We start from the raw sequence: 14,411 nt of genomic DNA on the forward strand, positions 1-14,411 counted from the left end.
GGTGTAGTCTTCTGGGCTTCATGTTTGGCAGTCGTCACAATGAGCAGCATGCCAGGCAACCCCGCAGAAGCACAGGGAAAGTTGCTCGGCAGACGGCGTTGCTCGGCAGACGGCAGTGGCAGTGGAGCAAGGAGATTGATTCATGCTTTGGAAGAGCCGCATGCTAGCGGGAAGAGAAGGACTGGCCAGTTGGGTGTAGAGGTCATGGCAAAGTAAGGCCGGAGCGGTGGTGAGTGGATCAGTGCAATGAATCTGAGGGAGGTTTTGTGGGGACCGACATGTACCCCATATGAATCTAGGCTCGGTACGGAAGGGTGGCTGGAGCCGCTGTCAGATGGGCGTGGCAATGCAGTGTCTTGGTGGGGTGGGCATGAAGGATGCTCTGTCATGATGTACTAGCGCAAGACTGTCGCAATGTAGTAAGGCCAGAGGCCATGGCAATTGAATTGTCTGCTCAATCATGGTGACGGTCGTGCTTGTATCTACACCGACCTAGACCCGATGGCGTGCATAACCCCCCAAGGCGGCAATAGCAGTACATGGACAGTAAAGTATGTGCACGCGCACATGGCGCGATACTTTCACACGCATACACAAGCAGTGACTAATGCGAGTCCCCCGCAGAAGCGCAATTTAGATCATGCAGCATCGTGCCGGGGGGTGTACACCTGGGCCTGCCCACCACAGGCATTCTGAGCTTAAACGACTTTATCCGTACGCCCACTTTTCGGGCCTTCTGGAATGGTGGTCGAAACTTCTCTGACGTCTTCGAGAAAGCGAACTCGAGCATGATGGATATTGGGCAGGGATTAGGGGAAGCAGGGGGGAGGGAGGGGTGTGTGGGGAGAAGGGGAGTAGGGGACGAGGGGGGGCGCGTGGTAATAGGCCATGACGGGCTGTCGTCAGCTCTGGCGCCCGGCTATCAGCACGCCTGCCATTGGCTCCGAGCCTTAGCTGCCCGCCATGCACGTGTCTTGGCGAACGTCGATACTGCCTAGCCTTGACCCATGCATGGGTTCACAGCTATCAGCTACCACTTCTTTTTTTCTTCCTTTCTTGCAAAACCCCGTGACCAACACGCCGGCTGCCCACCACGAACTGCAGCCACCAGCAATCCGGTCGCCGACCAGGCCGCAAACCGCCGGCCGGGTCGTCGGCAACCATGGCTTACATGCACGCGTATTGGTGCGTTTGCATCATCTAGATTAATAAAAGAACGAAACGAACTCACCACATACCAGCCTGCACAGCCTAAAACCTACATAAAAAGAAACCTTGAAACGTCCTATAACTTATTTTCAACTTGAAATAGCTATATAGACGTTGTTGTGGCTGCGAAGGGGGGGGTAAAGCTGTTGTTTTCTGTCCGTGCGCTCGAGAACAACGCTGCGCACAGACATTTTAAACCGGGGTAACATTTATCCGTACCGTACTTATCTAAAAGCCTCCATACAATGCCCAAACAATGGAGCAGTGGCCCACACCCCTGGCATTTGGAATATGCCGCCTTGCAAAACCCACGGCTTTCCAAACCCATGCTTGCCCTTTCCTTTCTTTTTCTTTCCAATTACACGTAATACGCTGGCTGCTGACAGGTTTCATAATGTACCTGCCCACATACACGGCCTTGCCCGTCATTTTCTACTGCCCTTTTGTTGAGATTGCCATGTCCAGGCTGAAATTACGCCACAGGTCGGATAACCGGGAACGCCGGCCGTCAGCGCCACCCCGCACTGCATCTTGGGTGCACAATATTGCAAAGTCATGGAGAGGTGTTCTATGATGCATCCATGGTGTTGCACTTCTGCCTTGTCCGCCCACACGTCATGGCGAACCCGAACGAGTGGTCATGGATGATGGGGTTTCCAAAAGGCGGGGTCGCATCGGAAATCCAGGTACACCTCTCCAACCATTGGCACGCTGGCCATGGCAGAGTCAACATCAGACCCTCCCCATCGGCCCTTGACTGTCGCGGCTAGATGCCGCGTGTACCAGCATGGATTCGCAAAGTCTAGATTCTCCTCTCCGGATACCTACTCGCCCCTACACGCGCATTTCATTGTAAGATTGTCCACCTCTTCTCCGTTCTCAGATGGTCTTAGTAACAATGGGGCCCCTCCACATTACGGATGATGCGCATCCGCTCGCCTCGCAAGATTCGATCTGGTCCAAGCGACAACGGCTTCATGCTGCCGAAGTACAGCCGCCTGTTGAATATCTAGGTTGCGAGGGATCGTCATCCAAGACATCGGCCGAGCCAAACAACCTCTTCAGTATCATCTCCGTGTGTGTCATTTCGGCTGTTATGGTGAGCAGCAAACCCGTAATCGTGTTAGGCTGCTGATAGCTGCCTATCAGCATGCCAGATACACGCCTCGTGATTGACTATGCCTCAGAACACGAGGTCAATATGCGAAGAACTATAGCTTCTTGAAAACTCCACCGACCAGCCCAGTGCTAGTGCTACATGGTAAAAAAAAAAGGGCAAACCAGCCTATGTTAGCCTTGTTGGGCTAGCCGAAACGACTGACAGTTTGGATATTGCAATCACGAGTCTGGGGGGTGAAAACGGAGATACCGCGGCGTTGCATGGCACATTTTCAAGTGCAGCAAAAGACCAAATGCCATGCAGAGTCTACCCTAAAGTGTGGTAGTAGCGTTGCTGATTTTCCAACGGTTTTTTTGGCTTGGAGACTAGACTAGACTAGATGAGGGGCGGGGGCACAGACTCCGCGCTACCCAACTCGTGCCTTAGCGCAGCCGGACCCACTAAAATTTCTTTGCAACTTCGACATCGGCGCGCGACCAGCACAACCACGTCCGTAGCAAACACCATGGCCGTCGACAACTCGCTCGAGTCGCTCCTTGCGACTCTCACAACGTCCATCCAATCAGCCACTGAAGCCCTTCCCAACGATGGCATCTTGCCGCCAAAGGAAGGCATCTCCTTGCTGGACGTGAAGAATGAGCTGCTTCTCAGCTACCTCCAAAACCTCGTCTTTCTCATTCTCATGAAGCTGAGATTGCAAAAAGAAGGCCAGAAGGAGGCGCATCTGCACCCCCACGATGAAGTGGTCCAGAAGCTAGTCGAGCTGAGGGTCTACCTGGAAAAGGGTGTTCGCCCCCTCGAAAGCCGTCTCAAGTACCAAATCGACAAGATTCTAAGGACGGCGGATGATGCCACACGCCGCCACACACAGGCTCCGACAAAGCTGGCTTCGAGACCAAAGAACGCCAAGGCAGACACAGGGTCCGATTCAGATGTGAGCGATGCCGAATCAGCAGGCTCTGCACAGACAGAAGAAGACGAGGATGAAATGGCCTACGGTCCCCGGCGTGCCCAGGTCACGCGCCAAAAGACCGAAGCCGCCCAGGAGCGCGCGCGCGAAACTGCAAAGGATGCCATCTACCGTCCGCCCAAGATCACACCCATGGCCATGCCGACTCCCGAGGGGCGTGAGGCACGACGAGAGCGCCGCCCCGGAAAATCGGCTACCCTGGATGAATTCATTGCTACCGAGCTTTCGACGGCTCCGATTGCTGAGCCCAGCATCGGCTCCACCATTACACAAGGCGGCCGCCACACCAAATCGGAGCGTGAGCGCCGTGAAGAAAATGAGCGGCGTGAATACGAAGAAGCAAACTTTACCCGCTTGGCCCCTCTCAGCAAGAAAGAGGCTGCCAAGAAGAAGGCACGACAGCAACGCGATGGAGGCTTCGGAGGCGAGGAATGGAGGAGCTTGGGCGCGGGCATTGACCGTATTGAGCGGCTTACGCAGAAGAAGGGCGGCAACCTGGGAAGTTTGGAGAAGAGCAGAAAGAGGCCTGTGGGCGATGGCCCAAGGGGCTCTGGATCCGCTGCTGGAGATGCATTTGAGAAGCGGAGGAAAATCGTTGGGAGATACAAGTAAGCTGCCGGTTGCGCTTTGTCACCTCTCCAACAAAGCATGCTTCCATTCGCCCAACACTACTTCGTCGAATATCATTTTTCTCTTCATCGTATCCTTGGTCATGCTGTTGGGCACATGATCAATCAAATCTCGCACACATGTATCAACCACTTGAGAATCCAATCATCAAGCATGGCTTCGTGCCCCTCAGATTGTAGAACAAGGTAGCTAAATGAACCCTTTGCAATACCCATAACTCTCATCCTGCAGACGCCAATGCTATGCGTTCCGCAGTAGTGGCCCATCCCGGGGCCCAGTCGATGCTGACCCAAAACGCCATGAAGAAAAGTTGAAAACGTGACTGAGCAAACGCACTCAGCCAAGGCTCTTACGCTAGATATCGATATGAATCAATGTCGGCCCCCTCTATACGCTCAAGGTAGTCGCGCTCAATGAGTGCCTCAATGCGCTTCTTGACCATATTAACCTCGGGCGTGAACTGCCCGACAAGTTGGCTCAGCGTTTCCGACATGAGTTGTAGATGGGAGAGCTCTTTGCGTTGCCTAGCATCTGGTTAGTATACGCCACAGTGCACTACACAACAGGTACCTACTTCATAATGCGCACCACGGCAGCTTCAATGCAGTATTTGCGCGCATCGTCGTTCTTCTTTTCAGTCTCTCCTCGCTCACGATCGCTCTCAACCTTATTACCGCCACTGACGACACCAACCTTGATCTTGACAAACTTGCCTTGGAAACTTTCGTTGAAGAAGAAGCGGTCGGTAGGCTTGACGTCCTTGGACATGGGCTCCTTGATGAGAATGCGCGTCTTGGGTGCTACAGCAAGCGACTGTAGATTTCTGCTCAAATCATTCGACGGTATGCCTGTCTGCGCCTGGATTTCCTCAAACGTCATGTGTTCGCCAGGAGCGAGATCGTTGAATAAGAGCAAGATGACCATGCCATATGTAGACACGTTGAGGTCATGACGGCGCTCTTTGAAGGTGCCGTCTTTCTGTGGTACTTTGGGGAAAACAGCCTTGATGTCTGCCGATCCCATGTTGGGAAGCCATGTAAGCTGTCGGCCAGTGTGTTTCTCGTTGTAAAACTTTTCGAATCCGCGCTTGAGCTTGTCTACAACAGCGGGGTAATTGCATCGTGGCCGTTGGTCTTTTTGGTCGGCCGCGCCAACCATGGTCTCGAGAGGCCATGTCATGCTGGTTAGTACGTTGATGGATAGCTCGATTCGCTTCGGGTCCCGTTCGCCCAGTCCTTCGACATGTTTCTTGAAGCCAGCGGTGAGCTCTTCGGAAATCGTCATGTCCTTGAACATGGCCTCGAGTTTTAGGGTAAAGTTGTTGCCAAGCTCAATCTTCATCTTGGAAATCATCTGCTTCTCGACTTCGTTGCTGATAGATTTGTTCATCAGCAAGCGTCGGCACAGGTGCTTCTTGTAGTAGCGCTCGAAAAGGTCTTTGTCCTGGACGTAACGCAGTAGCACAATGGCCTTTTCCAGAACGGCGTCAATCTCAGATTCGGTCTTGCCTTTGATACCCTTTTTCATGTTCTCGTCAATGAAGAGAGAAATGTACTCTGATGATCGCGGGAAAGTCGATGAGTTGATGAATTCGGTGAAGCTCTGCGTCTGTGCCTGCTGTAGCAATGGATCCGATCCGAATGATTCTCGCCAGATCTTGTCGAACCTGTCTTTCAAGGTAAGGACATCCTCCACCCACTTGATTGCAGCAACCGTCTGTTGGTTCAAGCTCTTTTCCTGAGCAGGACCCTTGGCCTTATCGGCAGGATCGGTGACAGGTATAACAGCAGGAGCTTGCGATGCGGCAATAGCGTCCTTGTTGATATCTGAGCCCATATCCACGATACGCTGTTGGATGGCGCGGGTAGTCTCCATCTTCTTGTCGTCTACACGCTTGTTCAGATCGTAGATGAGGTTTAGTTCTTCGAGCCGGTGATTGTCAATCATGAAGCGTACACCACTCTCCATCTCCACAAGCTCGTGAATCCGGTTCTTGATCAACTCATCCTCCACCACCTTCTGGATCTTGGGCCCGGTACTCTCCAACAGAGTCTGCTTGCAACGCTCGTCTTCTTCGTATATCCTGCGCCGCGCGTGCTTACAATATGCGCCGGCATGGGAGTCGCGTAGCAACAGCTCCGATTCGCTACGGTAAAAGGCGCTGCTAGTCTCCAAATACTCCTTCTCGAATGAAGTGTTGTATAGCCGTTGCTCTTCGGATTCCATCTCACCCTCATGCAAGCCCTCCAACATCCATACACACGACTTGATGAGCTGCTTGTCGATGACATCGCCGTCGCGTTCCATTTGGATCTGATCGAGGATGATGTGGTTTAGCAGGCCAAGAATCGTTCGAGTATCGGTGGCGGAAATTGGTGAGTTTAGAATTTCATCGCGAAACAGCACCATGGCAGCGTTATAGATTGAGGGTCGCCTATGGTCGGCACAGTAAACACGGTCCTGCATGATCCACGTCAGTTTGTGTCGATTGATTCAATCGGTGAGAGAGGTGTTTCACTCACCATATACATGAGCACATCTGCCAGCATACTCGTGCAAATCTGGTGATCGCTCCATGCCTGCCGTAGTCCCTGGAGGAACTTCTCGCCGGCGACGCGTCGCTCGTTGGCTGTAGTTCCACTCATACTCTGTGCGTTTACGAGAAGATTCGGCGACAGCAATTGCTGGATGATATTGCGGACCTCGCTGCTTAGCCAGTTGCGCTCAAATTCATGAACCTTATTGTACAGGTTCTCGCCTTTCTTTTTCAGGACGATACGGTAGGCGTGGCGGTACAACTCCTCATACGACAGCTTAGAAGCATTCTTTGTGTGGATTTCCCGAAAGGCTGCCTCGATGGTGCCCCATGTATTCTCGAAATCGATCTCATCGCCATGTAGGCCCTGTGAGCGTGTGGTTGTCAGTGTTGCTTCCGAGTACTCTGTACGATGGCGAGGTTGAAAGACAGCAGCAAGGAACGGAACAAGGGTGAAGGTGAATGCGCAACACATACCCTCCGCGGAGGCCTTATCCGCTGCCTGCCACGTCCTGCGATCATATCCGCCTATCCCCTGATGCAATGATATGAAGCTCAGAACCTCAGGCTTGGCTGTGCCTGCGGGCGGAGCTATGTCGGTGGGCGCAAGGCTGGGTGCGGGGTTATGGGATGGGCAGAAGGACTGCTTTCTTCACGAGTGCGCGGGAGCACCCATAGGCAGCAGTGTGGCAAGCTGGCAAAGGACAGACAGCGGCGGCGAGGTGAGAGGGATGAGAGTGAAGTTCAAACCGCGCTTACTGCGGGCAAGGGCCTCCTCCGCTGAATGGCTGCCGCCTTCGTCATTGCTTGGCGGTCGATCAACTGTTCTGTGCCCGCTGAATCCTTGTCCGCCCAACTCCACACGCCATTCGCGACGCCCGCCTCGATTTTTTCTTTTCTTTCTTTATTCCTTGGGTCCACATACACATTTGAGCAGCCGCCATGCGCTCTACATCGTCTCTCATGCGCGCCTTTACCCGAAGTGCTACACCTCGAGCCGCACAAAGTCCACATGCAGTCCACCTACCAGTGCCAGCAAGGCGCTTCTTGCAAATAAGACCAACATTAGCTGCCATACGCCCTTCGCCCACACTATCACGGGTGCGCATACCCTCTGCCGTCCGCTTCGAATCAAACACCGCCTCTCCTACTTCAACTACCGCACCGGACTCACGACTAGAACGCGACCAAGTCCCATCCTACGAGCTCACATTTACTTGCAATGTCTGCAAAACACGCTCGTCGCATCGCCTCTCTAAACAGGGCTACCATCATGGCACTGTCTTGATCCAGTGTCCGGGCTGCAAAAACAGACATCTGATCAGCGACCATCTCAAGGTACGCTGTCGCGTGTTCCCATGCACATGCAGATACTGATCGCAAACAGGTCTTTTCAGACAAATCCGTCACCATTGAAGATCTCATGCGTGAGAAGGGAAATCTAGTCAAGAAGGGCTCTTTGAGCGCAGAAGGCGACGTCGAGTTCTGGGACGACGGTACCTCGACTCCTCGCTCCGCACAATTCCACGCCGATTCCACGCCCAAAGGCGACAATCGTCTGTCACAGCAAACAGAGACTCCCAAGCCGCCGAAAGAATGAACGCTATGCACTCGATGCCAGCTCGTACACTGGCTGCCTCACTTCAGCCCTGTAAATACTGTTTGAATACCACTATGAAAATAATCCGACATACTGCGGAGGATGTTTGTGATATCACATCGGCACAGAAACTCCATACCCGGGATATAAACTAGAATATCTCTTCATCTAGCCCGTCTTATCATTTTGGAAATTGTCAGGCATGTCAGCTTCACATTTGTAGCATTATTAAAAATTTCTAGCTGACGGTATGTTGCTAGACTTGAATCGCTGTTGCGACCCTCAGGATATGTGTGGTCATATTAAATACTTCAAAGGCATCCAGGAGCGCTTCAACATCTATGGGTAACTATATGTCGTGTCTTGGGCGCTAAGCGTGGAACGGCCATGTCACTCTGAGGTGACTTCTAAGTGTGTTGTGGTGCAGTACGCCCAACGGCCAAAAGAATACTAGTCATCCTGACGTCTCTCTTGCTTATCATGCATGACCCTGGACACCGCAGATGTCCATAACGAAAGCCTCGTCAAAAAGCACTTCACAATGAGGAGATAAACCTCAATACCTTCCTACTGAATAGATATAGTCATTGGTACAGCAGCTCTTTGCTTAATGCGAAAGAAAAAAAAGCGTCCAAGCTTCTGTATTCAATGCAATAGGGTTGTAACTGCTTTTCTTCATTTCAATTGCTAGTCTATACCCAAAGAACTGGATGCTGAATGTAGACGAATTTGCGTCTTACAGGGTATCATATCAAAATCATGCATCCTTCCCATCACCATAACGCCCAATCTTGGTGCCGGCAAAACACAAGAGAGATCGCTCGCCATAGAACATCTCGATTCGGCTGTGTCATAGATATTGCATCTTGTGCAGTGACTCGACTCATTTTAGGCTCCTCCCTTTTGGCATCTTCTTGTCGTCGCCAAGCTTGCCAATTGAACTCTCCGTATGCATGTGAGGTGCTACCTCGACCAGCCACTCAGGATTGATAGGCAAGACGGATCGTGCGTAAGTCTTGGAGGACTCTACAATCTCAAAATACACAATCCACTTTGGGCGATTCTCAATCAAACTTGACGAGGGATGGATGAAGATGGTCATGCCGCTGTTCGAAACCGCTCGATAACTTAGGCCGTCGCGTGCCAACCGGGCAGCATTGATAAAATAGGCCGAGGTGATACACTTGCGGATCGCAACGTGGTTCGAACTGCCACAGCTCGAGGACGGTACCTCGACACGGTCACAGAGCTTCGTCAACTGATCGCGGACATCACGGGCACGATTGAGACATCTCCACTGAAGAAAATTCTCAGTCGCCCACCGACTCTCGTATCCGCTGTCCTCAAACTGGTCCCATATGTTTAGGTACGTCAAAAAGTCGCCACCCTCCTTGCTGCTGAAACGAGCACGGGCAGCATCCGCCGCTACCTTCTTGTCTTTTGGTCGGAGGAAGAGCGAGGCTGACTCGCCTAATAGACTGACGATAGAGAGTATCTCCTCGCGACAGCCGTACTTCTCCGATGCAAGGATAGCTTTGGAGAGCTTGATGTCGAGTGGCAATTCTGCCATTCTCCTACCGAGTCTGGTCAATTTTCCAGTAGAGTCCAGGGCCCCTAGGGCGTAAAGATTCTCGAGAGATTTGATAAGAGATGTGCTCGATGGAGCATCGAGGAACTCGAACTCAAGGAGATTGTCAATACCCAAAGCCTTTAGTGTCAAGACGACACCGTCGAGATTTGCTCGCAACAGTTCAGGCTCAGTGGTCTCACTGAGCTCATTGTAGAAGGCGTGTTTGGTGTACAGGCGGTAGCAATAACCTTCGCTCGTACGACCAGCACGTCCTGCACGCTGGTTGGCGCTAGCACGAGAAATGGGGCTGACAACCAACGAGCTGACACCGTTTGTCGATATGTAATTGCTCTGCTTGCTATAGCCCGAGTCTATGACGTGTCGAATGCCATCTATGGTTAGGGACGTCTCAGCAATGTCGGTAGAAACAACCAGTTTTCTGGCATTAGGTGGCGTGGGCTCAAAGACCTTGGCTTGTGCGTCTGGCGGAAGTGCACTATACAGAGGACAGACGATGAGCTCTTTGGCTCTGCCTCCTAGCTTCTTCATGGTTGCTTCTATGTTTTCCACGGCAGCCTGGATCTCTTCTTCTCCAGTCAGGAACATGAGAATGTCTCCTGGGAGCTCTGCAGCCAGGTGTATTTGGAGAGCCGACGTTATACCAGCGCTGAGATAGTTGGCCTCTGGAGCACTCGTATAGAGAATGTTAATGGGGTAGGTTCTGCCTTCAACATAGAAGGTAGGTGCATCATCGAAATACTTCGAAAACTTGGAGGCGTTAATCGTCGCAGAAAGGACGAGCAGCTTGAACTCGGGCCTGGCACGACAGACTTCACGACACAAACAGAGCAGAAGATCCGAAGCGATCGATCTCTCGTGTGCCTCGTCAATCATCACAACGGAGTACTTGGACAGCAAGGGGTCTGTCATGGCTTCTCGCAGAAGTACACCATCCGTAGCGAACTTGATGACAGTCTTATCGCTCGTCTTGTCGTCAAAACGGACGCTGTAGCCAACTTCATGCCCTACCTTGCAACCATACTCTTCAGCGACACGCTTAGCAACGCTCATAGCAGCTACTCGTCGAGGCTGGGTGACTGCAATCGCTCCATCCTTGGTGTAGTCAGTAGCAAGAAACTGGGGTAATTGCGTAGATTTTCCGGAACCAGTGTCTCCAACTACAACGAGGGTTTGGTACTTGGATACAGCGTCCAGTAGTTCGTCTTTGTACTTGTAAACGGGGAGGCTTTTGCGGACTTCATCGATAGTTCTGGCGCGCTTTTCAGCTGAATCGAGTTGGGCCTGAAGAGCCTGCTTGGTAGGATCGATGCGACTCGACAGGTCCTGTTGAAACTGAATCTGGTTTGCGGTATCAAAAACGAATTCATAGTCCTCCTCTTGCACGCGTTCGGCCTTTTTGGTCTGACTTTTAATCTTGTTCATCTGGTCTTCTTCCCACAGCTGATATTCCGACTTGTAGTGACTTGCTTCATCACGACGGTTGAGAACCTCGGCCTTGTTCGAGAAATCCGCATCTGGTATCATGAATCCATCGCGATGCTCGTCAATAGCATTCCTCGCCTCAGCTAGCCTTAACGTCTCCCTGTTCTTTGCAAACTCTTTGCGCTCCCTTTCTGATAGCCTGTCTCCCAATCTTTCTTCTTCCTCTGCTTCCTCTGCGACTTGGCGGCGAAGCAGGGCGAGCTGTTGTGCTTCTCGTTCGGCGAGGTACTTTTGTCGCGACGCGAGTCGGAGCGCGCTGATGTCTTGGTCGCCGGTCTTGCGGCGCTTTGGATCCATGTTGGGCCGTCGATGTATGTCAATATGAGGGCTTTTATTATATTAATGTTTTTGCGCTAGTCCCTCGTTTCTATTTACGTGGGGCGCCAGGTCTGTTGTGTTGCGTGAATGCGATGTTTGTGTCGAGGTTAAGTGGTGGGCAGCGGAGCTCTCTACAAAAAGTTGGTGCTCGGACCAGGTGGCGGGCGAGCCGCGCAACTGGCCTGGCCGAGGCATCAAATAACGTCACTAGAACCCTCATGAAAAGGGCGAACGTTTTGGTATGACAGTTTCACCGTATTCGCCTCCTTAATGCATAGAAATATCGGTTTCATTATCATATCGCGCTCGTCGAGAACTCCATTCGCGATGCCGCGCTTCATGAACACCACAAACACAAGAGCATATGCAACTAACCTGTAAGTAACCTGTAGCAAGTCTTCTGCAATAACAAGCAACGCCGCCCACCCTGGGTGCTCAATGACTGATGTACTGGAACACAGCACTGACGTCCTTCAAATCGTTGGCCGTCTCCTGTCTAAGCAACAAATCCTGGATCTTGCCCAGTGGGCCATTCTCTCCATCGTTGACATAATGATTCCAAGTACTCGTATCGCCATACAACATTGCAGGAGCCTTGATGACTTGCCTGCCATCTTCTTTCCGACACCTCTTGCATTTGAATGTATCGTGTGTATCGCTAGTGGTGTTATTGCGATATTGGAAGAGTTCGCGAAGCGAGTCGAGACTGAAATGCCGCTCCACATCCTCCGCAGAGTCTACAACACAAGAAGAGAGTGATTGCTTGTGAGATTGGCGTTGGAAGACTTTCTCTTCAATCGTTCCCGTAGTGATGAAGCGGTACACGAAGCAGTCCTTCTTCTGGCCATCACGCCACACACGAGCGAGAGCTTGCTGGTCAGCAGCTGGGTTCCAGTCGGGATCAAAGAGAACCAGACGGTTGGCGCCGATGAGGTTAAGACCACATCCACCAGCCTTGGAGGAAAGGAGGAAAACAAACTCTGGGCTCTCCGGATCGTTGAACTTATCAACCAGTTTCTGCCGCTTGCTGACATTCATTGTGCCATCCAAGCGGAAGCAACCATATCCACGTGAGCGACAGAGCGCGGCGAAGATATCGAGCGTTTGAGTGTAGTTGGAGATCAGGACGATCTTGTCGTTTGTTTCGGCGCGAATGCGGGCCAACATACGATCCAGAACGGCCATCTTTCCGGAGTACCATACCTTGACCTCACGATCTCGGCCTCTGGCATCCTTCTGTACAAAATCTTCAGGCAGCTTGTCCTCACATCCCGGCAAGTCTTCCGGCAGGTTGAGTAGGTCGGGGTGATTGCACAGCTTCTTGAGCATGCCGATAACCTTGAGCGGTTGTGAGCCTTTGCCTCGGAGCAGGCTTTGTACATCGGGCGACTTGATGAAATGGTTGTACAGATCCTTCTGGAACGGCGCGAGGTTGCAGAAAACAACGTGCTCGTACTTGACCGGTAGATACTTGGAGAGAATGTCGTTGGTTCGCCTGATGATGAACTTGTTGACCAGACCCAGTAGCTCAGTAAGACGCTCGTTACCCTTTTGGATGTCGGCATCTGTTCCGTTGGCATCGCGGCCCTTGAGAATGGGTATTTCAAACTGCTTGCGGAACTCCATGCGTGTGCCCAGATAACCCGGATTTGCAAAGTTGAGTAAGGCAAAATACTCGGAGAGGTCGTTCTGAATGGGCGTACCGGAGAGGATGACCCGTCTCTGTACATTTAGGCTGTTCAAAGCTGTGAAAGTCAAGCTGTCCCCATTCTTCAGTCGATGCCCTTCGTCGCAAAGCATCAATCCGATGGATGTCTGTCCAAACTCTTCAACGTAAAGGCGAAGTGTTTCATATGACACAATCAATACCGGTCGAACGACTGCACGCCCGGATGCGATGGACCATTGGCGTATTTGTTGGATGAGTTCCTCTTTCGACGCCTTGCCATCGATTGCAAAAGGTGTAATAGCGTCCTTTCCCAACCATTTGACAAGCTCGTTCGCCCAGTTTCTTACTAAACTTGACGGACATGCTATGACACATTTCTGTATCGTTGATTTACCAGCTTCTGGTGATTGCTTCAGCAGTGTCCACATGAGTGTGATGCACTGCAACGTCTTTCCGAGGCCCATCTCGTCAGCCATGATACAACCGTTCGCCTTGGGGTCAATCATGCCAGTGGTGGCTCGGTACAAGAACTTGACACCTTCAACTTGATGCGGTCGCAAGACCTTGGCGAGCCTAGGATCTATGACTACTGGTACGCGCGGACGCTCGTTATCGACCTTCTTCTTCAAACCTAATATCTCGGCCAAGCTCTTGTGGACTAACGGGGCATCCAATTCTTTCTTGTCGGGCTGGCTTTCCTTGGGCTCGGGTTCTTGCTTCGGCTCCGGCTTATCGTCGATAGTAGGATCGTACAATACTATCGCAAATTCACCGCTGGGATCGTGCAGCGGTCGCGCTACAAAGACAGTTCCTATTCGCATGCCCAGCAGCGGAGCTGGTCGATGTGGATTGTATGTCCCAGTGTCCTTGTTGACTAGAGGCACGGTGAACTTTGTCTTGAAAGCAGTCTCCTTGTCTTTGGGTTTGAACACTGGGAATCGGTTTGCGTCCCGTGTGGCAAGGGCCAACCGATCCTCGTTCGAATACGGCTTGTCGCTCTCGCCATCCTCGCCGCCGGCACCAGAGTAATCCACCTTCCTCCTCTTTCTCGCAGGCTTCTCTGACACTCGCGACACGGTGGCGGAGCCGGGACAACGAAAGGGCTTGATGAGACGTTCAGTTGACTGCGGAGTGCCACCATAGAGACGCGCCACAGGCTTCAATGGTGTAGCCTCGCTGGCTGCGAGCGGTTTGGGCCGATGCATGAGATATCGATACGCTCACAGAGCTCAGCGGGACGTGAGGGCGTGTTTCTGGTTGGTATGGTAAGAGTCGGGAAGATAGTG

General features: G+C 52.1%; 4 protein-coding genes across 4 annotated transcripts; 2 read left to right on the forward strand and 2 right to left on the reverse strand.

Moving 5' to 3' along the window:
• Positions 1 to 2,834: 2,834 nt before the first annotated feature.
• SETTUDRAFT_20489 (uncharacterized protein) lies at positions 2,835 to 3,911 on the forward strand (the record flags this gene model as incomplete). Its single annotated transcript, XM_008028709.1, has 1 exon — positions 2,835 to 3,911. One exon carries the CDS (start codon positions 2,835 to 2,837, stop codon positions 3,909 to 3,911), a length of 1,077 nt encoding a protein of 358 aa, XP_008026900.1.
• Positions 3,912 to 4,278: 367 nt separating this feature from the next.
• Positions 4,279 to 6,940, reverse strand: SETTUDRAFT_91017 (uncharacterized protein; the record flags this gene model as incomplete). Its single annotated transcript, XM_008029285.1, has 3 exons — positions 4,279 to 4,453; positions 4,504 to 6,389; positions 6,452 to 6,940. The coding sequence occupies 3 exons, from the start codon at positions 6,938 to 6,940 to the stop codon at positions 4,279 to 4,281; spliced, it is 2,550 nt and encodes an 849-aa protein (XP_008027476.1).
• Positions 6,941 to 7,428: 488 nt separating this feature from the next.
• SETTUDRAFT_137237 (uncharacterized protein) lies at positions 7,429 to 8,443 on the forward strand (the record flags this gene model as incomplete). Its single annotated transcript, XM_008029286.1, has 3 exons — positions 7,429 to 7,803; positions 7,853 to 8,265; positions 8,326 to 8,443. The coding sequence occupies 2 exons, from the start codon at positions 7,429 to 7,431 to the stop codon at positions 8,063 to 8,065; spliced, it is 588 nt and encodes a 195-aa protein (XP_008027477.1). The 3' UTR covers positions 8,066 to 8,265; positions 8,326 to 8,443.
• Positions 8,444 to 11,891: 3,448 nt separating this feature from the next.
• SETTUDRAFT_32216 (uncharacterized protein) lies at positions 11,892 to 14,330 on the reverse strand (the record flags this gene model as incomplete). The annotated part of the gene is made up of 1 exon (XM_008028824.1): positions 11,892 to 14,330. One exon carries the CDS (start codon positions 14,328 to 14,330, stop codon positions 11,892 to 11,894), a length of 2,439 nt encoding a protein of 812 aa, XP_008027015.1.
• Positions 14,331 to 14,411: the final 81 nt, after the last annotated feature.

Source organism: Exserohilum turcica (genome assembly GCF_000359705.1).
Source record: "Exserohilum turcica Et28A unplaced genomic scaffold SETTUscaffold_3, whole genome shotgun sequence".
Lineage (NCBI taxonomy): Eukaryota > Fungi > Ascomycota > Dothideomycetes > Pleosporales > Pleosporaceae > Exserohilum > Exserohilum turcicum.